Consider the following 27,066-nt stretch of genomic DNA (forward strand, 5'->3'; position numbering starts at 1 on the left):
ACCGGCCGTACATAACCTATCCGTAAATGCGCGCCAAGAGCACACATGTACGCAACAAGTACGTGTTTTCTTCCTCTCGCAGTAACTTGTATAGCAGAAACAACGTCTAGGTTAGATAAAGCACGTGGGCATGACAGTGTTGTCAGCGATATGGCTCAAATTTTGAACATAATCAATTCTTTCGATCAGAATTCCTCTGAGTATAACAAATTCCTTGACACCTTCCTGTCATCACGTTGCGACATACCATTTGCTAAAGACGAGGTAAAGTAATAAGATTTACTCGCACCTTTATATAAATATTTTCAAAGCATTTACTTATTGAAAACTTAGCTACATAGATATCGGTATGTAATTGTTATTCACTTTTCATCTTATTTCAGATAAACTCTGTACAAAATAGCATTATTTCAGCAATTAATACCAGATTAAATCAGGCAAATACACGTCGAAGTGGTTTAGAGATCCTTTATAAGGTTTTAGCAAGATACCCGAAAGAAAATCTGTTGAAATATGCTATTCTTTGGATTACTAAAGCTACTGCGCCTTTAGAGAACATTCACAGTGACGTTTATGATTTGACATTGGCATGCAAAGTGTTAGGTCTTTTAATAATAAATTGCAAAGGATTAGCGGAATTGCAGAAGCAAATATCCACGCAGAATGTGAAGCAAATTATCTCACTTATTACAAATTTAGAAGCAGAAAAAAGATGTGGAGCAACATTTTATCTCACTGCAGTTTTATTGCATCATTATCCAGAAGCATGTGAAAAGTTACAAGTAAGAGTAATTGCTTAAGATAAGTTGTAGACTTGGATATTTAAGTTTCTTTCGGATATATCACTTTCTGCTTCAGAGTAACAATAGTTTAATTGCAGACATCTATTAGAACGATCATTCTGCCTTTGGTGGATTCGACGCGGAACAATTTGGTAAACTGTGGTGCAAGTTGTTACACATTGTTGGCGAAAGCTACTGTGCGTACATTCAAACCACCACCTACAAAGTCAACTTATACTGCATGGTTATACAATGAAGTTTTATTGTGCAATAGTTTGCATGCAATAATGGACGATTTGTTCAGTGGCCTAGTAGAATTAGAAGATATAGAAGTTTCGGATAAGTTGGAACTTCCAGAGATATCACAAGACAATGTACTTGAATACTATCATGACATCGAGAGGAGATTTCTAAATCTGTGTACTTATTTATCAACCATGTTGTGGTAATTAATATATAATATTAACTAGATACCTCTCAAATTCGATAAGCAAGTTTCATATCTATTACATTCTAGTTGTGGCTATGGAGAAAAGAACAGTGTTTCCCCCCATGATATTTTACGAGTATTGTGCCGTGGATTGGCTGTGACTCCAACTTGTTTGAAAGGTAACGATTCCATAAAGAACCAAATACTGCAGTTTATTTTACCCAGTTTACAAGTGGGTTTAATGTCGGTGCTCGATGCCCTAATAAATGGGTGAGTTTTCAATGTCGATTTGCTACCGTGCATATGTACTAACATTCTCTATTGTATTTCGTTATAAACACTATTCTCGTTTTTTTGTCTACATAGATTTCGTCACGAATTGGCACCGTACGCTTTAACGATATTGCAGCTCTTCCAACAAACTTTGAAATGGACCGAAGCTGAAATTGAGAGCTCATCTACGTTTGGTGGTAGTAAACCATTCAATCAACTCCGAATATCAGTCTATCAGACTTTGTCAACGTGGCTGGTGATCATAGGATCACTGTCAGGCTTTGAAATGGTCGCTGACGAGTTCCTGCCACACATTTCAAAAGATATCATTCCTGAAAGAGATCGAATAATGCTCACGGTAATTATGATCTATAATTTCACTACATATCTGTCCCCTAACACAGTAAATTATTTTTTTTTGTAATATTTTCACATAGGTTCAAAAGCCTCAACACCTATCGAGGAAAGCATTGAAACGATTACGAGACAGCCAATATGAAAACAGTACTACTTTGGGAAACACGACAGAGACTTGTACCGATCCTTGTTTAAATGCTGAGTTGTGTAAAAATGCTCTGTATGCTTTACAGAATATATTTTTCAGTGCCGGATGTTGGTTGAAACAATCGTTCTATACAGTAAGTAAAGACAGTTGCGTTGCACATGGAATGTCGATTGTCGACTTTGAGCCAAATATACTTGCTTTTATTTTTATATAATTATTGTGTAAATTGCACAATTATAATTAAATTATTACTTTCCAGAATATTCAGAACATCGTAGTAATTCTTCTGTATGACTTTTACCTGGGATCTGCTGGAAAGACATTTTATAGTGAAAATGTTGATTGTCGATTACATCTGTTGAAGACCCTGAAAGCTGTTCAACTGAATCCTCATCCCCTAGTTCCACCTCCAACTCAATATTCCATAGAAATCTTCGAAATGGCATTAAGCGATGTCAACACGAACATAATACAGGAATCACAAGTAGGGTTAAAGGAATTGGAAAAAATTGTTCACCCTGCTGCGCCGACGTTGGACTTACCAATTCCGGAAAATGTAATAGGAAATCAGAATGACTGCGAGATGGAGTGTTCCGAACCAATTAATCACACAGGGTCTGTCAATATCCAGAACGGTGTTTAATTTAATTTTGGTAAGATTTTTTGTCACGTTACAAAGATAATTATAACTTCAATTTAAAAATGATATACTTCAAGTATTGTAGTAAAAAAAAACTAAACTACATCTTCATCCAAATAGTCCAAGCCCAGTTAATTTGGGTATCAATGGTTTTATTAGCTTCGATTCAGGCACGTTGACTAATTGCTTTTCCTGGTTTCCTGCATTTTCCTTAGCAAGTGATTTGGCAGGTACGAAGCCATTGACGACGTTTCCAATTCCTGTGACAGGTGATTCTACAACATCGACAATTTGTTCTGCGCCTTTCGCCAATTCTTTAACCGTGTCGACAGTGATCTTATAAAGGTTGCACGAAGTGGACTGCAATCGTTCCGTAAGACCAGTCCATAGTGCCATTTCGCAGTACCTGTGGATCAGCGATTAACAAACCGAATAATTTAGTAATTATGCTACAATCATTTTATAAGACCTATTGAAGAATGCAAAAAAAAAATAAACTACATTTTAAATAAGATCAGCAACTAATTCTATTTATCTTTACGTAACTCCCTGATATGCCTATTATATAATTACAAAATATTTCAAACCTGAAATTCTTCTGTGATTCAGGCTTCGATGTGATGCTAACAAATGAATTGTCGGTTGGAGAGAAGGCAGAGATTAAATTTTGAGCTTTTGTAGCAGGGGACGATATATCTCCACTGCGAGCAAAGTTCGCCACCATGTCAGTAAATGCTTCGGTGACTTTGTCATCCTCTTCGTCCTTAGGGTCGTCAGGGATTTCTTTCCCAAAAATAGTATTACGATCAAATACGTATCCTAAATCATCTCCATGCCCTGTGGTATCTGCAAGCAAAAGTATTAATACAATAATAATTACATCATGCAAAAAATCATGTTAATAGAAAAAGAGTGAAATAACTTACCATCGTCCGGATTCTTTGCGTCAATAATAGGTAGACCTGCCAGGAAATTCTTCCCGTAATGTCGCTTACCCTGATGATCGAAACTGTAAAGAAAGGCTTTGGCTTTGTTCGACCAGTGCTGCGCAGTCAAGAATGCTGGAGCGTTGAAAAGTGCGTCGTCCATCATCCCCGCCACTTTGCGAACGTCTTTGCCATTTCCGTTAAAACCAAGAGTTTCCAAATATCTCCCAAATTCTTCAGGGACGAATCGCTGGGTCTGGTTTCCGAAAACAGGGATTTTACTCTGAAGAGATTCCACCAAATCCTTATTCAAGAAATTTTTGACAGTCTGCAGTTTGCCTTCGATCTCTTTCTTATATTTTCCAGTTATTGCGCCGCCAGTCTCGTCTTTAACGACTCCGGTTAATAGTGGAATTTTCGGAAAATTGCCCAGTTTTAAGGCAGACTCTGGAGTCTCCGACATAAAATTAGGCAAGTACCTTGATAAAAATTAAAGTTTAATAAAGAACCAACGGACATTCAAATATAGTTTAATACCTGTTGTCATCGCTGCCTTCGATGACAGGTCCAGGACCCAAGAGATTGGAGATTCCTGAAATAAATCCTTGAGCGGCGGATTTGAGACGTGCAAGCCTCGATTCAACTGCTACAAGTTTCTCCACTGGTAATTCCTGCAAACAACGCACCATTTCGGGAACATCCTCGATGGGACATCCATTTGAACTTGCAATGGTCTTGGCGGTGCTCAGTGGATCCTTATCAACAGCAAAATGAGAGAGAACAGAGCCAGACATGGCGATCAGTCCACTGAAATAACCTGAACCCAAAGTGCAACAGCGGAATTATAAATGGTATAAACTTAAAATATTCACCATGCAATCGAGACCTACTCTTTGTTAATTTTGATAAGGAGAGCATGAGTGCAGAAGCAGCCCCGCTACCATGCCCAATTGCTACGATCTTCTTTGGGTCCCCACCAAAGTAGCCGATGTAGTTTTTCACCCAGTCTACAGCAAGTACCATGTCAAACATCCCATTGTTGCCTGGCAGTTCCTTCGTGCCAGTGCTTAAAAAACCTGAAGTAAAATTCCCATCGAATAACATCGCTCTGTCCAGATCATAGCGTAAACATTTTACTGTTTCAATTGAATTTACCCAGCGATCCCAATCTGTACTGAATAGACACAACGACCATTTTCTTCTTTATAAGGTTCCTCATTTCATACTGACAAGCAGCTCCTATTCGAAAACCCCCTCCGTGGATCCAGATCAGAACTGGATATCCATCACCGGCATCTGGTAAAGCAGGTGTGAAAACATTTAAGTAAAGGCAATCTTCGACTCCTATGACTTGGTCACTGTCTTCAGGACTCGGTTGAGGGCACGGAGGACCCCATGAAGTTGCATTGTACTCTCCCTCAAGACGCACTGGCCTGGGTCTCTGAAAACAAGAAGAATCCCAAATAGCATCATTCAAATTTGGGCAAATTTATCCCTCTTTTTAATAATAGCATATTACAGTCGTTATTTCAAACTTTTAAATGCTGGGAAGTGCTGGGAGGATGGAAAAAAATTGATAACATGAGGACTACAGGATATGCCGAGATAGTAGAATTTCGGACAAAGATAAAAAAAAAAGTCCACGTGCTAAAATATTAAAATGTACGAGGTGATTTACCTGAAATCTACTGCGACCAACTGGAGGCTCTCCGAATCTAATTCCTCGAAATACGTAGAATCCCTTTTTAGGGTCGCGTGTTCCGATAACGCGAGCATTCCGATTATTTCTATTAACAAATACAACTGGGTCGTCTTCAGGTGGCGGAGCCGATTGAATCCCTCCAACAATTCGTTTTTGCCTTCTCAGACTCTCCGAAGTGGCAGTAATTGCCAAAAAGACGAACGTAAGGAAAAATAAAACGTGTCCGTCCATTGCGACCGGTATATGTGGAATGGAGAGATTCGATAAAACGCTCGGCTCCGATAAAAAAAATATATATGCAATTCCGGAAGCAAATGAGAAGATAGTTCACTCGTGTCCTAATTCTTCTATGTACTAGCTAGACACGATTTCGTTACCGGAAATGCTAAACTTTAAGAATATGTATGTACAATTCATGACATGGAACATAAAATATCGTACATTTTCAATAATTAAGAATAAAACTGATAGGACTGATACAAAGAACGACGGACTTGTCTTCTTTATTTTATTTCTGCTGGAAACGCCGCTTTCCAAATATACCTTCGTCTTTTGTATAAAACCGGAGTTAATAACTACAGTTACAGTAAATATACTCCGTGATTTAAAATATTTTTAAATATCTTCAGGTTCGTTGCACTTGAACATGATTAGTAGTGATTCTTCGAGCACACAATACATTCCAAGGTATGTCAGTTTGTACCCTACGTCACTGTGTACACTATTTTTGTACTGATATTTATCCTAATAGAGTTGTATAAAATCTATCCGATTACCGTGCTATATCATAAGTAGACTACAATTTTTTAATCATGCAAACTGTCGTTTCTCCTCCTCAATACACTTTACGATTCCCTTTAGTCATAACTAGGGGATAAATTTCATATGCCTAAAGTTTAAAACTTATTCAAGTCATTTTTAAAGTACTTATAATATCCCTCTAGGTAATCTAATTATTGATCCACGTCACGAATTTGTTTCAGGATTTTTTCCGAAGAACCCTCTCCACCGACGTATAATGTAGCCATCGAAAAATCGAGCCAAAGCTCGAATCGGAGAGGGAACGTAGGTGGCTTCGAGTGACCGATCTTCATAATTTTCCTGTTTTTTATCATCATCAGGATTCGAAACTTCCACCTGTGTCCTTTCAGGTGTCGGAGTTAATTTTTCAGGACTGATTCGATTGGAGAACGACTCCGAGACGTTGCTTTCGTGACTCCAAGAAACAGAATCTTGATCATCTGTTTCCGAATTGACCGATAAGATAGCAGACGAGAAATTGTAATTTTCAGAGGTCGATAAGGCAGGCTCGATTCTACTTGGAAATAAAATTCCCACAGTAGACTCTTTGGGTAGTTGCACGGTGCACACTGTCTTTGAGACTGGGCATCCTGAACCAGAAGAATGTAGGTCTTCTACACCCTTCTGAGGACTGATTGACCTCCTTGAGGAAAGACTCAAAGCTTCAACTTCATGCAGAACACGCTTTGATCTCTTCCTACTTGGAGATGGTTCTTCTGTTACGGTTTCTTTGCAGGATCTTGTCCTAATTCTTGGATTCCACTGCTCGGCTTGCACAAGATGCTTCAAATCCAAATCATTGGAACTCTCGACACTTTCAACGACATCTGGGACTTCCTCCACTGGTCCGAGAACTGTAACGGAAAGAAATCATTGCTTCTAAAAATACTTATAAAAAAACCAAGGGTTTAACAATTCTTCCCTCAAGTGTCATTCCGAGACAATACATTTTTACATGCGAGTTACATTTCATCGAGCTTATTAAGAACGAATATACCTTGCTCACAAAAACAAGTATTGAACGAAGAAGGGTCGGATAATTGCAAGGGGGTAATTTTTTGCTAGCAGGGGTATCCAGTCTTCATCTAGCTACCTTGGGAGGTCTGCTCTCGTGTTTGGACAGCCCTAAGAGCGTCTTTCAGTTGTGTGCGGTCTCGCCTCTCCCGGCGAGCGACGCCGCCACGCGTTCGACGTCGCGGCTGAACCCTGACAGGCCCCCTGGTCCGCTTGGGCATCCCTCCGATCTTATATCCTTCTCCGATAACTTCTGCAGTTCAAGCCCCTTTTTGTAGATATATGCGTTGGCTTATCCCTCCGCACAAGATGTACCTCCGTCACCTGAAACGTAACAAACATCTAAATATCACTTCAAAAACCGTTGCAAAAATCTGAAGGAGTAGAACCTTCCGCTTTGTTGAATATTGTTAGCAATTGATGTACCAGCTGACATTCTAAAGTCGCGGTAAACCGTTTAAGGATTTCCACGGAGGCAAATTATTCGCTCTTCACCCTCCCTTGTCACCTGTTGCACGTATTAAATTCTCCGGGAACTCCAGAATTTCCTGACGTAAATATTCGCGGTGATCCGAGTTATTAAACGCGTTCGTTTCTGGAAAATTCGCAAGGGTGAGTCGCGACTCCACTCGCGAGGTCACCCGTTACATGAACGACGCACCTTCGTTCCGAAGCCTGCAGGCCGTGAAGCGCGTCATTAATTCCCGACCTAACCTCACAGGTGAGACAAGGATAGAGCGAAGCCGAGAGCGTTTCCGACAGATTTCGGAACACTGCAGTTACCCGCGCCACTCACTCCCGACCTTCAAGTGGAAGAAACTTTTCCGAGGGAAAACAAAATGGCGGCCACCCAAGCGCGCTCGGGTAATAAATAAACAATTTCGGAGTACCTACGAGGAAAGCTTGGATCCAGTCGTCCTAGCAAATCTACCAGTCAGGCGGAGGCCACTTTTTTTTTTCGAAAATTCCACCGAATTCAACACTCCCGCGTAGAACTCTCCTAGTAAAAGAGGTCGGCTCTCTGGAAGGGGAGCGCAAGATTGCGGAAGATGGACGGTCCTCGACCTCGACGCGCGACTCGCGTGAACTCGAGCAGACTCGGACGAGCTCGAGATTTTCCCGCCTCGCCAGCGAGAGGGAAAAACCGGGGAAGTTCACGAGGAACCTAAGGAAACCACGGGAACTCGAGTTCAACTGGTTCACCTGACTTTCACCCGGTTCACTGAATTTTCGGAGCGCGTCGCGAGGGTGATTGGCGGTGGAAGTTCAGAGACGTTATCTCATTGGTCCAGCGGCGAATGGTCGCGTCGGTGGGGGTGACGCGCATGACCGAGGAACGTAGGGGTGGGACCATTGACGTAGGATACACGGACCCTGAACACCGAGTCACTCCCTTAATGTTCTTACGACCATGGCGAAAATAAAAGAGGGGCCCAAGGGATGATCCTTTCATTTTCTCCCTTCCTAGAACCCGATTCTTGAGTTCATCCCGAGGGGCTATTCACTCGGAAATTACTGAAAACAATTGTTTTCTTCAGAGCCGATTTGCCTTTGATTTCATATGTGAAACAACGCGATTCGGTAACAAGGGACGCTCGGCCTTAAAATCGTAACAGCGTTTCGGTGATTTCAATGCGAATTTATTCATGTGAATCTATTCGTAGGCGAGAAAATTCCCGTGAACTCGGGAATAGAGCCCTGGTAAACTGCAAGTTGCCATATTTTGCTCTGCGCAGATAGTTTGCAAAATCAGAAAGAAAGAGAGCGTTTTCTGTCTCAATGTGGTTGATTTCACAGTTAAATCAACCATTCAGGCTCTATATATCCTACGTCCATGGGTGGGACGTAATGGCCGCGTCGGTTGCGTCGGGGGTTAAGGTCGGGGTCCCACCAAGCGCGTCGGACGTCAGTCAAAGTGCGGCGCGTCGACGCGTCGAGGCCGAACGACCAATCAGAGCTTCGCTTCGCTTCGTCCGCAATTCCGATTGGCCGTTCATCCCCGACGCGTTGACGCGCCGCTCTCGATAGGACAGATGCCTTATTAAGGCTCCCGACATAATTGGTCGCTGATACCGCACATTAAATTTCGACCTGTCTCGGAGCAGCTGAAATTGCACATTTTATGAGTGACATTATTAACTGAATGTGCAGTCTGAAAAAATGACGACGCACGTAATTGTGCGTTACGAGTGTACCTGTCTCGTCGAGGGTTAATCTTTGAACTCGAACGACGCCGAAGACACTTTAATGCATTTATGCGGTGCATTCCATTAAAATAGCTGCTTTCATCTTTAAATTTCAGCAGTTTCAAGCATTTGAGAACGAGACCGAAATGTTCAACGGTTGGACGCCTTCGGAGTTGATATTTCGGATCGTCGCGCGATTTAGCTGGGAGGCAGAGATCTAATAATCTCGAAGGTCTAAATGAATTCTAAATATACTCTAGGAAATACCTCCAGGTCGGTGGGAGAGCTTTCGAAAATTCTTCACTGCTCGTAGATGAGTCGGCGTAATCGAGGTCTGCTTCACAATTGCACTGCAACTGCGCAATATCGTTAACAAATTATCTGCATACTGCAATCAGCAATGACTAATCACGCTGTTGTTCTTAGGGCAGATACTGGCCTCTCATTTCTGGGGCGAGGAGTTCTTTACGCCCGATTTGTGCACTCGAAGTACTCGCCGACAATTGGAGCAAGTTATAAACACGAGGATTCGAATTAGTCTAATAACGAATCGGGCGTTTGTCTGCCGTTAGATTGTTCTAATGGCCATAAAGTATCGCCGCAACTTAGGTTAGAAATCTCGATTTATTCGTTACGATATCTATATGGCGCTGTAAATTTGGTACCGAGTATTTCTATTGTACCTTGAGTACTGCGGTAAAAACGAATTCAGCTCCACTTGACCTTAAAATATCTCTTTAAATATTAGTTTTAAATTCCCCGCATAAAATGTAGGGACGGCTTGGTTGGTCGACTCATGGGTACCAACATAGCAAACCGATGAACTCAGGTTAGCCGATTTCCGGCGGCGACTTCTCTCTGTTCGCCGTCGATTCCTTTGGTACGTTTCTCGTGTTATTTTCACTCACGTAATCCGCTGTTACTCTCTCGAAAATGCGCCATCCCAACGTTAAATTTGCGACTCGTCTTTGCTGCAATGCTTTTCTACGTCGTGCCGCAAATATTTCTTCACAATTTTCTCGATTTTCTCTCCGCTTTCGTTTCCGACATCGAGGTTATGTCTTGCGCGAATAACAACAGCTGACGTTTTGCTACATCTTGTGCGGCTTGGTAATTAATAAAACGACTCCTTTTCAGGTGTTGAGCCATGGGTCGCGTTATTCGTGCTCAACGTAAGGGAGCTGGATCCGTTTTCCGGTCCCACACCAAGAGGAGGAAGGGAGCGCCGAAACTCCGATCTCTGGACTTCTCCGAGAGGCATGGGTACATCAAGGGAGTCGTCAAGGTGTGGTTTTCGGCGTCACATGTAATAGACATCCTCAGATTTAACATCTAGATAATGGCATATTAAGTTTCATGTATATTAAAGGACATAATCCATGACCCTGGTCGTGGAGCTCCATTGGCAGTGGTTCACTTCCGTGATCCATACAAATTCAAGACCCGCAAAGAACTATTCATTGCCCCGGAAGGCATGTACACAGGACAGTTCTTATATTGTGGGAAAAAAGGTAAAGCTATTTACTTGTTCTTCGTTATATTCTTATCGGAACATTCCATGATGATTTCTAGTATATTACCTACTGAAAGTCTCTGAAGATGTTAAACTAGAGGCTCTTTCTGAAGTATCGTTAAACAATTGAATTATTTAGTTATGGTGAAGTAGATTTTAATGTCTTGTAATTATGTTTGTAGCCAATTTGCAAATTGGAAACGTTATGCCTGTTGGTACGATGCCTGAGGGTACTATCGTATGTAACCTGGAGGAGAAGACTGGCGACCGAGGCCGGCTAGCTCGAGCGTCTGGTAACTATGCTACCGTCATTGCCCACAATCCTGACACCAAAAAGACGAGAGTGAAACTGCCGTCTGGTGCCAAAAAAGTCATTCCATCGAACAACAGGGCGATGGTTGGTATCGTTGCCGGTGGAGGACGTATTGACAAACCGATCCTTAAGGCTGGTCGTGCCTACCACAAATACAAGGCCAAGAGAAATTGCTGGCCTAAGGTAATATTCTTTTCTATGATATATACTTTGACTTTGAATTCTTTAAAATTTATCAATGATGCCTTGACATTTGAAACCTGAATAGTATCGTGTGGTCAGAATCTTACTGAGATAAAATGAACTAATTTAAAAGTTATGCTATAAATATCATTCAATGTTTAACGCATTGTATTTTTTTGTGATCCAGGTTCGTGGTGTTGCTATGAACCCTGTGGAACATCCCCATGGTGGTGGTAACCACCAGCATATTGGTAAAGCTTCCACGGTTAAGCGTGGAACCAGCGCTGGTCGCAAGATCGGTCTCATTGCTGCACGTCGTACTGGAAGAATCCGAGGAGGAAAAACAGACACCAAGAAGGACGATTAGACTGTATACTAATTCTCCTGTGTGGTTATTATATAATAAAAAAATATACAAAATCTGCAAAATTTTGTTTTACCAATTATTCTTAACCATTCCTTTAAGATTATTGCAGATGAAAACAATAATTATCAACAAGCCCACTTTTACTTATTCGATCGTTTTATTCATAAAACTATTATTTAATATTGTACACAAGAGAATACTTTTAAAACATACAGTATAGTTTTAAGTATATGGAATTACATTAGTTGGCTTCCAAATGGTTGATTGGGTGAAAATCAGTGCAGTCGAGTGAATCACGTCCATCTTTGGAAATATCTTTTTGTTACTTGATTTCGTAAAATATGATATTACAGGGAAACGTTTAAATGTCTGTCAACGTTTCTGAGATGCAAACAGATCTATATTGGTTTGATCTTGAAATGGAGTCCGATGAGAGAGAAGACCAAGCACTTCAGGTCCTGGACGAGGTAGTAGAAACATCTAAGTCCTTCAGGGTCTCGAGACTGATTCACATCCAATAAAGATCCTGTCTTTGACGTGGTGAAGGATATGTGTTCGTCACCGATTACAATCTCGAGCTCTTGACGACCCACCCTGTCAGGCTGCGGCCACAAGGAGTCATCCTCTTGCATGATCTCCGAGTCCTGGATGATGCGTTTCAACTCCTCCATGACGCAGTTGTGAACGTAAGCTTCTTTGCGGATCATGGTATCATTCTTATAGTTAGAATTATTCGCATATCTGAGTTTACCGTCGGGCCTGAACTCGAACTCCAGAAATTCGTGGCCGAACTTTCCCTTGTGCCCCACGTAGTAGCGTATGTAAAAGTCTGTCGACATAACTACTATGTCTTGTCAATCTAACCTCGATTCGTCTACGCTTGATGACTTTTCGCTTCCTTTGGTGTCTTGAACTTATACGAGATCAGGAATTCTTTATCTTTTTTGGAATTCGGTCTTTTCCTAAGGCCTAATACCATTGGTTTGGGGATAAGATCAGGAATTCAATATACTTCACAGAAACGTGAGTTTTAACAGCAACTCGTGCGAGCTCTGAAAGTCCGGTCCAGTGCCGAATTATTTTGAGGTTAGAGTCCTTTCTTACACGTAGCGCTATCTTCTGGAAGCGTGGTGCGGTACTGAAACTCGGCGCGCTTCCGATAGTTACCGCGCGAAAATTCAAATCGTGTAGACTATGAAAACCAAAGGCAAGAAAAATTATGAAATTAAAAGTACTGTTGTTAAAATTTTTTTTTCGTAGGGCGAAAGAAATGTTTATTGAGGCAAACAGACTGACACGGAGAAATGACAATGTCTTCGCTTCGCTCGATAGAAAAGAAAGCGATCGTAAGGAGTAAACTATTAAACTCCACCTAATTAACGAGCAAGTTCACGGGGATCTTCAATCTATCGAATTTGTGAGTATAAATAATTTCATCCGGTGTATCGCTATCGTGAAACTTATAAACATTAATAGTATAAATCGATTGCGCTACTCTTTCGTCAGATGTGGATGTGTATATATGTATACACTATGTATAACTTATAATAATGTACAGTATCGAGAGCTGTAGTGTCTCTTACAAAACGTAATCCAATTCGTACCTAATATACTGATTCTTTGGATCGTTCATTATTCGCGGATATCCAGCGACAAGAGCATCCTGTCCACCGATGTAAAGTGAATTGTAAATCTTCCAATAGACATCACGGACCTTCCTGGCCGGATGAAACAATCCCTGCGAATCAAATAAAAAGAAATATATTACCGATTTTTATTTAATTATTACTGGTACAACGATACGTACCAGGGAATAAATATAAAAAATGGACTTACTTGTAGCGTATACTGTAAAATTTTAATAGGTCCAAGGGCAACTCGTAATCCATCGACAGCATCCATAAATGCTTGAACCAGGTGAGGAGAAGTCTCGAATACATTTGGCCATACATGGTTTAATAAATGGATCAAAGCATCTTCACAACCAAAACCGTAAACTCCAAGAGCCATGTGTTTTATTGCAGCACAAGCTGTTTGCCGATGTACTAAATCTCTGAAACAAATAAAACAATAGACATTCAGATAACGTTATTTTAGTTTAGAGGACTCTAAGAATGATACATAAGTATTCAACCAACCTGTCCATCAGAGCATCTTCCAGCAGTGGACTAACTGCATAAATGTAATCCTTGCCCATTTCTCCGATGTACTCAAACAAGAAGGACAGCGACTTCAGCACACCATTTTGCACATTTAATTCGGGCACTCTGTACTCGTTCATCAAAGCAGGTAAAACGGTGAAGGGACTACAGGTTTCTGCAACGATGGCTATAGCTACCGTAGTGCAGACACGATTTTGTCTCTCCTGAACTTTGAGGTTATTTAGCAGCGTAGCTAAGACATCATGAGGTCCTATGGCTTTCGCTATGTATCCAAAGGTGTTGACAGTGGCTCTCCTGATGGCTTTCTTATGAGCCTTGAGCAGCTCTAGGAGTTCAAAGCAAATCCTCATCCACTCCCTCGCAGACACATATTCTGGACCCCGATCAGCGATCCTGCCAACCAGATCGATGCAATTCTCCTGAACCTTCTCATGTCTATTCTTCAGAATAGGAGTAAGTCGAGGAAGCAGATCCTTGATCGGAGGTGTCATCTTGGTCATTCCGATCACATTCACAATAGCTTTCAGTGCACCGAGTATACTACCAAGCACTTCGGGATATTCCTCTCCCAAGTACTCGTACAATACCACTCCTAAATGCCCCATCAGCTTCTCCTCTTGACAGGTCTTCATGACAACTGCGATGCGAGAAATCAGATCAGCAGCCTGCTGCCTGACCTTCGCTGACTTGTTGTTCAACCTCCACAATATGGTACCACAGATCTGAGGCAGATAGGCCTTGACCCTCTTCCCTAGGGTATTAACAATGGTGCCGAAGCCATTCAACATAACAACATCCTCGGTAGTCTGCTCCTGGAAGGCATAAAGGATGCCATCGATCAGCTGCTCCTCGAGCCTCGAGTCAACATCAGCAGCTCCCAGATTCCCCATGATCTTTTCGATCGTCTCCATGACCATCTTCCTGTATTGCTCGTTCTCGTCCTTCAGATCATCCACTACTCTGTTAATAATTTCAGAGGCGCCAACTTTATTGGCGATCTCCACGGTGGTGTCTACCAGCTGTCGATAGTTCCTCCGATCCAGTGCCATCCGGTGGTTCCAGAAGTGTTTGAAGAAGTGTGGCAGGATCTCATCCTTGATGTACTGCGCCTCCACACCATCGGTCCCGCAGCACTGCTTGACGACCTTCAGGACGATCTTTTTCATCTCCTCATCGGGCGACTGGAACTCTCTGATCAAGATCAGCATTACCTCCCTGGTATAATAATTAGCATACTCGGCGTCCATCAAGGGGATCAGATACCCAATGGCCTTGAGGAAGGCCGCCAAGCCCTTTCCTCTATGAGTACGAATACCCTTCCAAAGAGGTTTCAGCACCGAGTCGAAGCTTTCGATACCATATGGGGTAGCCGCCTCGGCCAGGGCAGCGATCGCCAGGGCGGTGATCGTACGCACCTTCTGCTGCTCATCCACCAGTCCGTGCTCGATGATTTCCACCAAGCTCTTCAGATGAGGCAGGATCGCGCAGCCCATGAGGATGGCGATCTGCTGGACGATCTTGATCCCGGTATGTCGAGCCTGCCAGGACTTCTTGCTGCGACAAACGGCCTTTAGGAAGGGCAGCAACGAGGGGATCCCCAGGGCGGAAGCCACCACGGCGAAAGCTCTGGCAGTCGTGTTTCGCACATACTCATCGATATTATCGATATCGGGCCTCATGGTGGAGATCATCGTGGCCAGTCCAGCCGCCTTGGCCAGGTTCGAGATGATCTCTCGCCCCTCCACGCGAGCGTAATAGTCCTCGTCGATCAACAGCGGTTCGATCACCACCAGGATCTTATGGACATACGGCCGCACGAGGTCGTCCAATTTATACAGGATCCGGTCGATAACCTTGACCAGTAAGTGCCGCTCCTGATCCTCCAGCGTCGGCGACATCAAAAGCGGCAGGATCTGGTTGAACAGTGGACCCGCTCCGAATTCCCTCGCTTTGTCGGTGATCTGTCGAAGAGCGGCCTTCCTCATTGGCGGGGTCCCGTTCTTGATCTTCAGAAGGAGCTTCATGATCTTCCTCTCCTTCTGCTCCTCCGGGCTTAGGCTCTCCTCGTCTACGTCGACCAGTAGCTTGTCGAAGTACTGCGCGTCCTCCGGCTTCATGAACGGCAAGTTGCCCTTCGGCTGGTTGTCCACGAATTTCGCGCTTTTATCCTCGGTTTGGATGAAAAACCCCTGGGGCGTCCCGGCGATCGGCGTCGGCGTCGCCGTCAGCTTCCGAGCGGGCGTGCGAATCGGTATGTAACCTGGGAAGAGTCCACGGAATTAACATCTCCGTCGCCTCGTCGTGGATAAATAAAGTCGCGCAAAAATAAAATCTCGCTTTCGGACGAGTTCTTCAAATTATTGTATCATAAAATTTAATAATTACCAGCAGGTGGCTGGAGGACCTTGTACCCGGGCGGGAAGAGAGCATCCAGCTCGTCGTCCGAGAGAGGCCTGTTCCTCTCGTCGATCTCGCGTTCCCAGCGATAAGCCTGAAGCTGCTCCGGCGTCATGGACATCAGGTGACCCGGGGTTGGGGTCGACAGTCCCATGGCTTTTGGTCCGGTGGGGGTGACTCCGCTCGGAGTCAGGATGGACGTCTGGTGAGGAGTCGTCAACGGGGTGGCTGGAGTCTGCGGAGTCATGGAGCCAGGAGTCTGATTCGAGGGAGTCTCGTCCCACCTGCTCCTGCGTTTACTCGCCGACGGGGTCGGTGTCTCCTGGATCAGATCGCCGGCCACTCTGTCGGTGCGAGGTGTCTCGGCCCAGCCACTGTTGTGTCCAGGAGTCTCTGTTTACGAGCGTTACATTTAATTAATATTTACTCAGGTAGGTCTATCCATGCGTTCAATTAATAACGAATTAATAACGTTCTCCACCTCTCTCAGTTTTAGGGGTCTCGTCCCATCGATTTCGTCGACTGGACGCTGTCTTCTCGTGAGACGGTGTTTCCCTTCCAGGAGTAGCGGCGCCAGGAGTGGCATGACCCGGAGTAGCGTCCCACATTCTGGTGCTCACTCCTGGTGTAGCTCCTGGAGTTTCTCCGCCTTTCCCGTGGCCCGGGGTCTCGTCCCATCTGATCGCTGCTGGCGTTACCTATCGAATGATTTTAGTTAACTCGTAATGTCGAAGATACAGGCAAAACGCGTAAATTAATCGCTACAACTCGCAACTTACGTCAGCATTGTCCCACGACGTCGGTGTCGCCGCCGTTCCGGCTGCCTTCTTGGGAGTCGGGGTGTCGTCGGTTTGGTCCCATCGGCCTCTCTTTTTAGGAGCCAACTTGGGTTCTCCGTTCGCTTTTAGAGTGCCATCCTTTGCTTTTTCTACCAATTTTTTCCTTAACTGAGGACAGACAAGGGAAGGGATCGTACGTGTGAAGTGTATTCTTTTGTGAGAAGAAGAAATAGGCAAAGAATAAGAACTCACCTCGGTCTCCTCTCCTTTTAGGAGCTGTTCTCGCATAATCTCAGTATACGTCCTGGAGCCGATGTCAGGAGTCTTCCCACCTGCAACCACGAAACAAACGTCACGCAAAGCGCAACTGTTAGTCATCTGTTGAAAGCGAGTTAGACTATCGAAAACGTCTTCTGGACTGTCAAAGTCCCAATGGATCGAATGTACTTGTTGAATGCCCTTAGAGTATCCGTAGGAATTCTAAGCGAAGCTACTGAATGGGCTCTCGGTGGTTGGTTCTCGATAGCATTTAGTACTTTTTCTCGTGATGAGTTTAGATGCCCTAGACCCGCTGGGTCGAGCATTTGTTTATGGAGCGTGTAAATATGAAAACGACCTTTTTAACGAGAGCTGCAACAGTAACCGGCATTTGGCATACGTACGTGGGGTTTGCTGACGTACGGAGCACAGTCCTGCTCAAGTCTTCCACATCGACAAAATACTTTAGCCATCTAAAAATCAACTCATTCTCGTTATTAATAGTATCTCCATTCGTACCAGTCATTCTAGTTCGCCGGATAAGTACGCTTTTTTAAAGTAAACCCGCATGACCCAATGAAAAAATCGAACCTTTGTAGCAATCGATAAATGTTATTAGTGACGATTGATATGCTGACTGCACGACACAATAAAGATTTTCGCGATATTATTCGGACTCTCTGTTGTGAATCTCGTACTAATTTAAGCTAAGTATTGAACGCTATAATTTTTTAGGTTTCATTGTGTCATTCGGTAAACGAGTTCTTAATAACGTGACTACAACTCGGTGTCGCTTAACCTTCGACATAGAATCCTGGGTTATCGGATGATTCCAAATGTGCAGACCGTCACTAAGATTGGAAAAAAACGTTTACATTAGTATATGTGTTTGCGAAAACCTCATTCATTCGTCTCATTCATGGGAAGATACAAAATGCCTTTATTTAGTTTCTCTTACACTTTCTGGACTATAGCGTTAACCAAATAGGAGCAGACCACTCGAGTAGCTATTAACTTTTAAATTGACGTTTAAATTTTCGACTACCTTTGCACCATTTTAACAGTAGTCACTATAGTCACAGAAGATATGGAAAATAAAAAAGCAGATTTCGTACTAGTACTTAAATAAGATATCTTAATTACATGTTTAGAGGGTACGGTGTGACGAAATTAAATGTGTGTAATAAAAACTTATTTTTGTTTAATTACTTAAATTGTGATCCTAACACATAATCGATGAAAGATTATTTCAGCACTACTATGTAACATCGACTACAAAAAGGATTTTGCTTCGTTCAGAGTGAGTCAAAAACTACAAATCAAATTTAGTGAAATTTATGTAAGAAAAAAATAAAAAGTAATTAAAGTAATAACAGTCTTTATCTATCGTAACTAAATATTTAGAAGTGTATGGAAGTTTCATTGTGAAAACTTATGCCTACAAATAAATTTTTGTCTTGACATTATAATAAGTAAAAGAATGATACCAACCTTCTGCAAAGGGATCGACACGTTCTGGTGAGATAATCATGCGTCTCCTTTTTTGTCTGTACTCATCTTCTCTGTCGGCTATGGTGGGTCTTCTCCTATCAGCAAACGGATCGTAATCCTTTTCGCTCTGCAAATGAAAAACTTTTGTAACATCCAATAAAAAATAATCATATCCTTAACATACCTGTGCAATGTCATTAAGTAATGCTGCTGGTGCATTGTATCCCGGTCTTTTATTACTGCTAAATGTGCTAGGCTCGTAATCTTCATCCTGGAAATATAATAATTCATTATAAACATGATCCATTAAAAATTAAGAAAGAAAAATAGTTACGTTAAATCAAATTTACCTCAATTTCATCATTAGCTGCAATTGAGGTGACATAGCCATCAAACTTATTGTTAGTGCCGTCATAGATATCCTGGTCATAGAAGCCGGTCTTTCCCAGTCCGACTTGCTCTTTCTCTACCGCAGCATTCTGAATTTCTTTCTTCTTCGACTGTATTTCCCGAATTTGGGCTTCGATATCTGCAAGAAATATTATTTACAGATCGACATAACTGAACACGCATTATCAATAACTCATAAATATGGTCATCTTTCTGATATTCAACAATCGTACATCTAACCTAATTCGACGTACAATGTACAAGGACAACAAACGTTTCGACTTGAATGAATTACAACGCGTGTATACAGGCCATTCATAGCAGATTTTGGAGAACCTTTGATAATATCGTTAATGAAAGAAATTACCTTCGTGAGTTCGTGGAATGGAGTCCATCGTGTACCACAAGGAACGTCGGCTTAAAACGTCTGGAAACGTCTACCCTGGTGGAGTATGTCGCAGTTTATTCCACTGATACGATAATACACGCGAAACACTTTCAAGATATATGCCAAAGGATCAATCCGTACCTTACACGCAATCTAAACGATGTTACATTCACTTTGGATCGAACATTATTTATCCGTCGTCATATTGCTCCCTAACTTTTGGTGATTGCGTTCAGTAAGCAGCTACAAACAGTTCCTTTAAACAAGGCGCACTTTCACAGTGCGTTCATGAAACACGCAGGGCTGCCACGATTTTAAATAAAATACCCTACGTAACACATCACAATTTAATGTGACAACTTGAAAGTTTGTTATAAATACAATATAAATACAGTGTTATTTAGTTTTGTACAGATTTGAAAAATTTAATTTTAATTAAATTCTACATATTGTGGTTTCTGCATCTTTATTGACTGCCATCTTGTCTAATCTTCGCCTTTACTAACCCTTTCTGGATAAACTGCCTTAAAGCCCATAAGATGGCAGTATAGTATTCTGGTAACTGTCGTTTTAAATGGAACGTCGTCTCTCTTCTATCCACCTCATACTCCGTGACTGAATATAATCACAAATTCGTGCGAGTCGCTAGGTGAGATTTGGTGAAGTGGTTTAACCCTAAGTTGTTGTCCATGGAAGAAAAAAAGGTGAGATAAACTTGTTTTCGACAATTATATTATTACAGTTTAGGATACTAACAATTACATGTAATACATATTTAACAAACAAAAATGTGAACACCACTATTAGCTTCACATGCAAAAAGTAACCTCACAAGTCCATATGCTTAGACTGTATATTATTGTTTGTGTCTTCGATGTTGTGACTCTTGACTACCTGGACTTTTGTGCACTTTAATATAATATAAATTTAGGAGAAATGCTACCTTGATTTAGGGAAACCATAAAAAAATGTACAAATCAGAATGACATAAGCTGCTTATGATCAGGATATACGTAATGATTGACTTTAAATATTATTTATGAGCTTTAAGGTTGAAACATGGAGATTGGTTAAAAATTTTGAATAAACTGTGCACGAAGTCATGTGAGACTTCATAACGATGTCATACGAGCTAACATTACATCCACAACAAAGGGTAACAAAACCAAGAATTTTATTTGCATTACCAGAACTTCGACTGCGATTAATTCCGTAACCTGAACTCATTGATAACATTGCCTGTTTCTTCTTCCTGAAAACTGATCTGTAACTATCTCTCTTCAAAATCCATAAGAAGCACACATATTTTTAAATATAAACATTTACATAGGGTAGAGAAATATAAAAATTGTAGAAATATTTAATTGCGATTGAATCCGTGGCGGGAGAGTACGGTGACACGTGCGCATATGCGAAATTTGAACGCGCAACAATGGAGCCCGCCCTAGGCTGCCGGGAAGGGGTCCGGAAGAGGGTGGAATCGAATAATTATTTTATGGATTTCTCGAGGTCGGGGAACCATGCGATTGCGGGATCGTTTAAGTTGGGCGACGCGTGGTAACCCGGGAGGCGAGATCGAGTGAATGGCACGTAAGTAGACCTGTCAGCGCGCTGCGCGTCCGCGAGGTCACGTATGTATGAGAATATTTTCAGGTTATGGTTGCCATGCCATTATCGATTCCGAGGGTGCAGGGCGTGGGTTCGCTGGCTATATCTGGCGCCGTGCGGCTTCTCTGAATTAGTCTCGGTCGGACGTGTCAAACGTCGCCTGCCCGTGCCTCCGTCCACTGATGATCCCGAGGAGAAGCGGTTTTCGCACTGATCGCCAAGAAAAACTGTGCTGGCGATATGTCAAGAGCCGGTCGTTATGCGAATCGCTACCGGCAAGATTTCACGTTGCTGCTCTCTACAAGACACCCTTGTGCCACCGGAAAGGAGAAGTCACAGGAGGGTGCATGGGCTCCAGCTGCCGCTACATCCCCAACAAGTGGTCGGCTGGTTTGTCCTGTGTGGTGTTGCAGCAGGCACTTATGCAGTGCTGATACCATTGCTCAGTCCATGTCTTCGGAAGCCTTTGTCCTGCGTGGTAACAATTATCCTTGTGGTTCATTTGGCGTCGCATTTGACGGCGCTCCTGTTGGATCCGGCAGATCCACGAGTCAGAGCCCGACCAGCCGTGGATATCGTGCCAGAGTTCGATCGTACCAAGCACACTCATGTTATCGAGAACGGCCGGTGTCACCTGTGTAATATAACGATCGATAGTAAGAGGACCAAACATTGCTCGGTCTGCAACAAGTGCATACCAGGCTTCGATCACCATTGCAAGTGGCTTAACAATTGTGTGGGTCACAGGAATTATTCCGCTTTCTTGGCTTGTTTGAGTTCAGCATCGATTGCTGCGATAATAGTGGTCGGGATATCTATTGCAGAACTTGCTGTAACAGGAATACAGTCGGGATCTGCGGCGACGTTTAATGCTACGATGGAAAATATTACTCTGCCAATGATACCACTGCCAGGTACTGGGTCACTGATCGTGATCTCGGTCTTGGGAGTGCTTTCTGCTATTGCTGCAATTTTACTGGTTCATCTTTGCTTTTTCCATGGGTACATTGCTTGTTTGGGATTGACGACATATGAATATGTGCGCAAAAAGAGAGAGAAAGAAACACTGAATGCAGTGGCCATCACTAGAGACGGTGCTGGTACTACCTGCTCGTCTTTTCATAAAGACAAAGATGATCTACCTGTGCGATATCGTTTCTGCGAGTCTGCTCCCTCTGACGAGCATACCAAAGTAGAAATGAGAAATGTCTACATTTGCTCGACGCATGGCAGACGAACCGATGAAAACAATAAAAATGACGAGGGTGGGAGGGACAGAAGAAACTTTCGCTTATATTTTTCGTACGAATCACGTGCCAACGAGACTTCTATAGAGTTGTCATCACAAACTATTATCGGAGAAGTTGAACACACACATGAGACTGTGGAATTTAAGCCATCGACGCCATCGCCAGTTTCTTGTTGCTTCTCTATCGTTGGTCCATCTTCCACGAGTATCCAGGATAAACATGCTAAACGACGAAAACGGTGCACTGTGGAAGGAGAAAATGAAAAGAGTACGGCAAAGTCATGCAATACAATGAAGAGAATACGGACATTCCTTCGATTGAGGCTAAGAAAAAATGCGCGCCAGCGTTCATTGGGCATCGATGCTAATCGAGCTCGGAAAAACAAAGTAAACCCGACTACCAGTGATGAGAGCATAAAAGATACTAAGGATGAACCTTTGCAATGCGTGTCAGTTGACACAACAGAAGAGTCTCTGGTGCGCCTCAAAGCTCCACCGAAGCTGCCACCTCTATCTTTACCACCTCGGCAGCATTCTAAACAAGTTGGTGAAGAAGGATCCAACTCATCATATCCTTTCCCTGGTTCTATGGTTCCCAAACGTAGTCAACCACCACTGCGAGTAAGAAGAACCTCGTTTCGAAAACGACCCAGGTTTAAAGTTGGCTCTCACATCACACAGTCTGCTCAGCTGTCTCCAATTCCAGAATCGGAGCTGTCTAAACCAGCCTCGCCACGTTCTCCGCCTCGGTTGAACCACTTTGCGTTTCCACCTTCGCAAGACTGATGTACAGTAGCAAAGCATGAGTCAGATGTAGGCACTCGTATTTTGTTCTGTTTCTTACTTACTCGTTTAGATCGGCCACTGGACCATACTCGGTTGCGTTATATTTTTCATGGTGGTCCACACTTCGTATACGTGAATTAATCTACATGGTATAGGAGTCGTTTAATATTTGTTCAACTTTAAACGTCGACTATAAATATAGACACTAGTTATCTTCGTACAGTAAACAATTTAGTAGATTGTTATAATTTATTCAGCTACTTGTATAATTTAAGAGCAACAGTTGGAAAACGAAGCTTTAAGTGCACACCATTGTCGAGAGTACTTTATAAATGTCAATAATTCCATGGCATGTTTTTCTATAATTTATATTTTTAAAAAGTGTTCTTCTTATGGTGCAGAGGAATATGAATGGCTGATTCAATGGTTTCTGTTTCATTAGACAGAAATGCTTTGTTGAATATTCCAAGGTGCTACAGAATGCCAAATCGAATGAAATGGTTGTTAAGTTATTGTCTGAATTAATTATGAGATCCAACTCTCACACCGTCCAGTGCAAATTTGCCCAGGGCATTGCAGCGTTGTATGGTCTTTCTAATCGATAAGATTAACAATGGTTCTTGCAACTGAATTTAAATCTTCGATATACCACTTTTGAGATCTCGAAAACATTATGTTTCCAATCTTATTGTTACCTATAGTGAGAGGTTAGAAATATTTACGTAATTAGACTAGAGTAAGAACTACTTTAATATTTTCAGTATTATGTGCGTTACCTGCATTAACGAAATATCTAGTCAAGATAGATTTGTGTTCGCGACCTTGCTCTAACTTTCGGAGGAGGCGATTCCTTTACGATTTTGTACGGTAAAAATTGAAAGTAGCAAGTAACCGCGTAGGTTAGGAGAAATTACTTTTCGGAGTCTCGATTTCAATGCGTACGTTATCTAAAATTAACGCGTCCAGTTAAAAAAAAGACTTGCCTCTGATGTTTCATTCCGTTTTTTATGGAAAGCGACTATAGCCCTGATTTTTTGATAAGGGCGATTCTTTGCTCGCCGTGCACGATTTGTGATTCACCGCGTGCAACCTGGAATGTGCGACGTTCCAGTTATCGTTACAAAGTGATACGTACTATTTCTCATAATTTTATATGTACATATACATATATATATAAATATATATTCGTAATTGATTTTTTGAGCGATGAAAAAATGAATCCAACGAGACTAATGTAACGTGTTTTCGTGAAACCACGCAATAAACTCGGACGCGGAAACCGGGAAGGTCTTTACCCTTCCGCGATGTCTGCAATTTAGAAGTTATTCGAGACTTCCTGATCGTAGAGTTTAGTTTCATAGTTCCGCTGCCTGTTTAAATGTCAATGAAAGACATGGTACGCAGTGGTACGAGGAGAAAATTGCTCGGTGAGGGGGCATATTTCCTGCTCCGGCGTTTCGTTTCAGTGTAGAGGAATCAGAGGAATGAAGGGAGGCCCTTCGTGCGACATAATCACCGCAAGACACGCGATTCGTGCTCGTAAACCTAACCTACCCTCCTTCCCTCGGTCTTCTATCTTGCTCGTTATTCTGTCAAGAGAAGAAATTCGGTATCTAATTTATTATGTGTTTTTCAGATGGTGGAGTGCATTAACTCAATAGAGGAAAAGCCTAAGGAGGACTCGAAGGGTGTCGAACTGTGGAAGGAAATACTGAAGTCACCGAAGTATGTGGTGGCACCGATGGTTGATGCCAGTGAGCTGGCTTGGAGATTGCTTAGCAGACGCCACGGAGCTGAGCTCTGTTACACACCAATGCTGCACTCCTCGGTGTTCTGTAGAGACCCAAAGTACAGGAAGGAAGCCCTGGCAAGCACTATGGAGGATCGTCCTCTTATTGTACAGGTAAATTGAGAAATCATTCTACAAGTATTTTTTTTTTTTGAATACAATTTAAATGAGACAGCGCAGTACACGGATACTTTATTTTCAGTTTTGTGGGAACGATCCAGACACATTTGTGGAGGCTGCACTGTTAGCTCAATCTCACTGCGATGCCATTGACATAAACTTAGGCTGTCCGCAAGCCATAGCAAAACGTGGCCATTATGGAGCGTTTTTACAAGACGATTGGGACCTTCTCCGAAGAATTGGTAGGACAGTTAAACCCAGTCCATGAAACATTTCGAACTAAAGTTTTAAACAATTTGATACGTATTTTTTATTATTCGCAGTGTCATCCATGAGTCGACAACTTCGTGTACCAGTTACCTGTAAATTGAGGGTTTTCTCGGAGATCTCGAAGACCGTTGAGTATGCGCGTATGTTGGAAGCATCTGGAGCAAGTATATTAACGGTGCATGGTCGAACCAGGGAGCAAAAAGGACCATTGACCGGCTTAGCATCCTGGACTCACATTAAAGCAGTTCGGTAGGAAGTTTAATAAATATAGAATAAATGTTTGAACGGATTTGAATTCATAAATTGCGGCTTGAGTGAATTTAAAAAATTCTTTTATTTGTCTCTAGGGAATCTGTCAAGATACCTGTTTTTGCCAATGGCAACATACAGTGTGTTCAAGATGTGGATCGATGCATCGCAGAGACCGGAGTCCAAGGAGTAATGTCAGCGGAAGGGAATCTGTACAATCCTTACATATTCGAAGGTCGTTATCCACCTAGTTGGGAGCCTGCGTTAGAATATTTGGAACTGCTGGAACGATATCCAGCACCATCTTCTTACATAAGAGGCCACCTGTTCAAATTATTCCAACACACGTAAGCTCTACCAAAATCCTCTTCTTGGGTCTTATAATTTTTCTTTTGTCGATCTTTCAATCTCATTCAGAATTTTAAATTATTATTGTTATTATTATTATTATTTGAGCAACCTGCTGAGGCACTTGTGTAGCGTACTCTTAACACTAGAGCAGACTTTGTTTAGCTGAGAATGCGGAACAAAGATCTCAACTGGCCAGGAGTTCGACGATTGAGTCCTTCAGAAAAGTTGTCAATGCTCTTAAGGAACGGTACCTACCATATTACGAAGGTCGTTTAATATGGCAAGAAGAAAAGAACGGTTGGTAGACTACAACTGTCGTTTACATGTTTGAAAGCCATTCTTCATGCTTCGCAACACGTTTCAGATTATAATTTAGAGTTACCTCCGTGGCTGTGTCAGCCGTACGTTCGTGACTCGCCCGAGGATCACCTTAGCAAGGTGGAAGCGAAAAAAATCGAATCGGTAAGTCTCTTAACGTTCAACAAATTGAAACATTAATTTCGAAGAGAACGTTAACGTGTTATATGCTTCTGACGAAAGAATACCCCCGTCAAAAGGAAAATAACGGATGAGGATGGAAATCCGATTTCACGTAAACGAATGAAGAAACTCAGGCGTATTTCACGAAGGCCTATCAGACCGGCAGTGTCCACGAAAAGAGGATCGGACTTGTGCAATAATTGTCCCAATCCTTTGGTCAGTACTCGATAATGCACCGTTAATTTTATTTTTATTCTTTGAAATGTTACCAATTACTTTAAGCTTAGCACGCGTTGGAATTTATGTGGAATCCGTGAATCTGAGAGGTGTTCTTTCAATCGTGTTAGAATAATGTTAATGATTTCAGGGCTTCAAGTGCGAGTACAAATTATGTCGGCAGTGCTGTAGGAACAAGTGTTTTACGGAAAATTTAGATTGCGCTGGTCACAGAAATCTCACGAAAACTAGGAGACAAATGGCGATTGAATTCGCCAGTAAACGAAAGGACGACGTGGGTGTAAAATGACGTCATTTGTGTGTACATAATTATGTAAGTAATTAATTGAAATGAAAGGCGTTTAATCCACTCTCCGTTTTCCTTCAAATGATATCACACCATGATCAATAGGCTTCGAAACATATTTCAAGCCAATGGTTCGCTTTA

At 42.3% G+C, this 27,066-nt stretch overlaps 7 protein-coding genes across 16 annotated transcripts; 4 read left to right on the plus strand and 3 right to left on the minus strand.

Moving 5' to 3' along the window:
- Positions 1–24: 24 nt before the first annotated feature.
- On the plus strand, positions 25–3,040 carry LOC105695709 (proline-, glutamic acid- and leucine-rich protein 1). Of its 2 annotated transcripts, none has more exons than XM_012417528.2 (8): positions 25–264; positions 384–782; positions 881–1,227; positions 1,300–1,482; positions 1,579–1,843; positions 1,923–2,123; positions 2,250–2,643; positions 2,900–3,040. In XM_012417528.2, the coding sequence occupies exons 1-7, from the start codon at positions 46–48 to the stop codon at positions 2,631–2,633; spliced, it is 1,998 nt and encodes a 665-aa protein (XP_012272951.1). In that variant the 5' UTR covers positions 25–45; the 3' UTR covers positions 2,634–2,643; positions 2,900–3,040. The 2 variants fall into 2 exon arrangements, with proteins under 2 accessions (XP_012272951.1, XP_012272950.1); XM_012417527.1 differs by having other exon boundaries at positions 2,846–2,979.
- LOC105695708 (pyrethroid hydrolase Ces2a) lies at positions 2,655–10,016 on the minus strand. Of its 6 annotated transcripts, none has more exons than XM_012417522.2 (9): positions 9,527–10,016; positions 7,153–7,397; positions 5,235–6,913; positions 4,712–4,997; positions 4,447–4,632; positions 4,094–4,373; positions 3,557–4,035; positions 3,218–3,476; positions 2,655–3,036 (listed from the first exon to the last, which is right to left on the minus strand). In XM_012417522.2, the coding sequence occupies exons 3-9, from the start codon at positions 5,487–5,489 to the stop codon at positions 2,739–2,741; spliced, it is 2,043 nt and encodes a 680-aa protein (XP_012272945.1). In that variant the 5' UTR covers positions 5,490–6,913; positions 7,153–7,397; positions 9,527–10,016; the 3' UTR covers positions 2,655–2,738. The 6 variants fall into 6 exon arrangements, with proteins under 6 accessions (XP_012272945.1, XP_023290395.1, XP_012272947.1 ...); XM_023434627.1 differs by lacking the exon at positions 9,527–10,016 and adding an exon at positions 7,968–8,429; XM_012417524.2 differs by lacking the exon at positions 9,527–10,016 and adding an exon at positions 7,964–8,429.
- Positions 10,017–10,046: 30 nt separating this feature from the next.
- LOC105695710 (60S ribosomal protein L8) lies at positions 10,047–11,697 on the plus strand. Its single transcript, XM_012417529.2, has 5 exons — positions 10,047–10,139; positions 10,397–10,544; positions 10,629–10,770; positions 10,955–11,268; positions 11,456–11,697. The coding sequence occupies exons 2-5, from the start codon at positions 10,407–10,409 to the stop codon at positions 11,633–11,635; spliced, it is 774 nt and encodes a 257-aa protein (XP_012272952.1). The 5' UTR covers positions 10,047–10,139; positions 10,397–10,406; the 3' UTR covers positions 11,636–11,697.
- Positions 11,698–11,773: 76 nt separating this feature from the next.
- On the minus strand, positions 11,774–12,740 carry LOC105695753 (protein mago nashi homolog). Its single transcript, XM_012417634.2, has one exon. It carries the CDS (start codon positions 12,472–12,474, stop codon positions 12,034–12,036), a length of 441 nt encoding a protein of 146 aa, XP_012273057.1. The 5' UTR covers positions 12,475–12,740; the 3' UTR covers positions 11,774–12,033.
- Positions 12,741–13,132: 392 nt separating this feature from the next.
- On the minus strand, positions 13,133–19,731 carry LOC105695752 (splicing factor 3B subunit 1). Of its 3 annotated transcripts, XM_012417632.1 has the most exons (12): positions 19,642–19,731; positions 19,480–19,554; positions 19,073–19,251; positions 18,907–18,993; positions 18,723–18,849; positions 17,226–17,305; positions 16,974–17,141; positions 16,676–16,892; positions 16,183–16,587; positions 13,774–16,057; positions 13,472–13,688; positions 13,133–13,373 (listed from the first exon to the last, which is right to left on the minus strand). In XM_012417632.1, exons 2-12 carry the CDS (start codon positions 19,505–19,507, stop codon positions 13,215–13,217), a joined length of 3,951 nt encoding a protein of 1,316 aa, XP_012273055.1. In that variant the 5' UTR covers positions 19,508–19,554; positions 19,642–19,731; the 3' UTR covers positions 13,133–13,214. The 3 variants fall into 3 exon arrangements, with proteins under 3 accessions (XP_012273055.1, XP_023290394.1, XP_012273056.1); XM_023434626.1 differs by having other exon boundaries at positions 19,480–19,710; XM_012417633.2 differs by lacking the exons at positions 18,723–18,849; positions 18,907–18,993; positions 19,073–19,251; positions 19,480–19,554; positions 19,642–19,731 and adding an exon at positions 17,636–18,663.
- Positions 19,732–20,118: 387 nt separating this feature from the next.
- Positions 20,119–27,064, plus strand: LOC105695685 (tRNA-dihydrouridine(16/17) synthase [NAD(P)(+)]-like). Of its 2 annotated transcripts, none has more exons than XM_012417478.1 (9): positions 20,119–20,204; positions 24,780–25,046; positions 25,135–25,294; positions 25,376–25,571; positions 25,670–25,918; positions 26,074–26,219; positions 26,287–26,384; positions 26,463–26,618; positions 26,770–27,064. In XM_012417478.1, exons 1-9 carry the CDS (start codon positions 20,190–20,192, stop codon positions 26,926–26,928), a joined length of 1,446 nt encoding a protein of 481 aa, XP_012272901.1. In that variant the 5' UTR covers positions 20,119–20,189; the 3' UTR covers positions 26,929–27,064. The 2 variants fall into 2 exon arrangements, with proteins under 2 accessions (XP_012272901.1, XP_012272900.1); XM_012417477.1 differs by lacking the exon at positions 20,119–20,204 and adding an exon at positions 20,371–20,656.
- Positions 20,971–24,406, plus strand: LOC105695684. Its single transcript, XM_012417476.2, has 2 exons — positions 20,971–21,090; positions 21,154–24,406. Exon 2 carries the CDS (start codon positions 21,368–21,370, stop codon positions 23,141–23,143), a length of 1,776 nt encoding a protein of 591 aa, XP_012272899.1. The 5' UTR covers positions 20,971–21,090; positions 21,154–21,367; the 3' UTR covers positions 23,144–24,406.
- Positions 27,065–27,066: the final 2 nt, after the last annotated feature.

This window comes from Orussus abietinus, unplaced genomic scaffold, assembly GCF_000612105.2.
Source record: "Orussus abietinus isolate OABI.00-Male unplaced genomic scaffold, Oabi_2.0 scaffold4, whole genome shotgun sequence".
NCBI lineage: Eukaryota > Metazoa > Arthropoda > Insecta > Hymenoptera > Orussidae > Orussus > Orussus abietinus.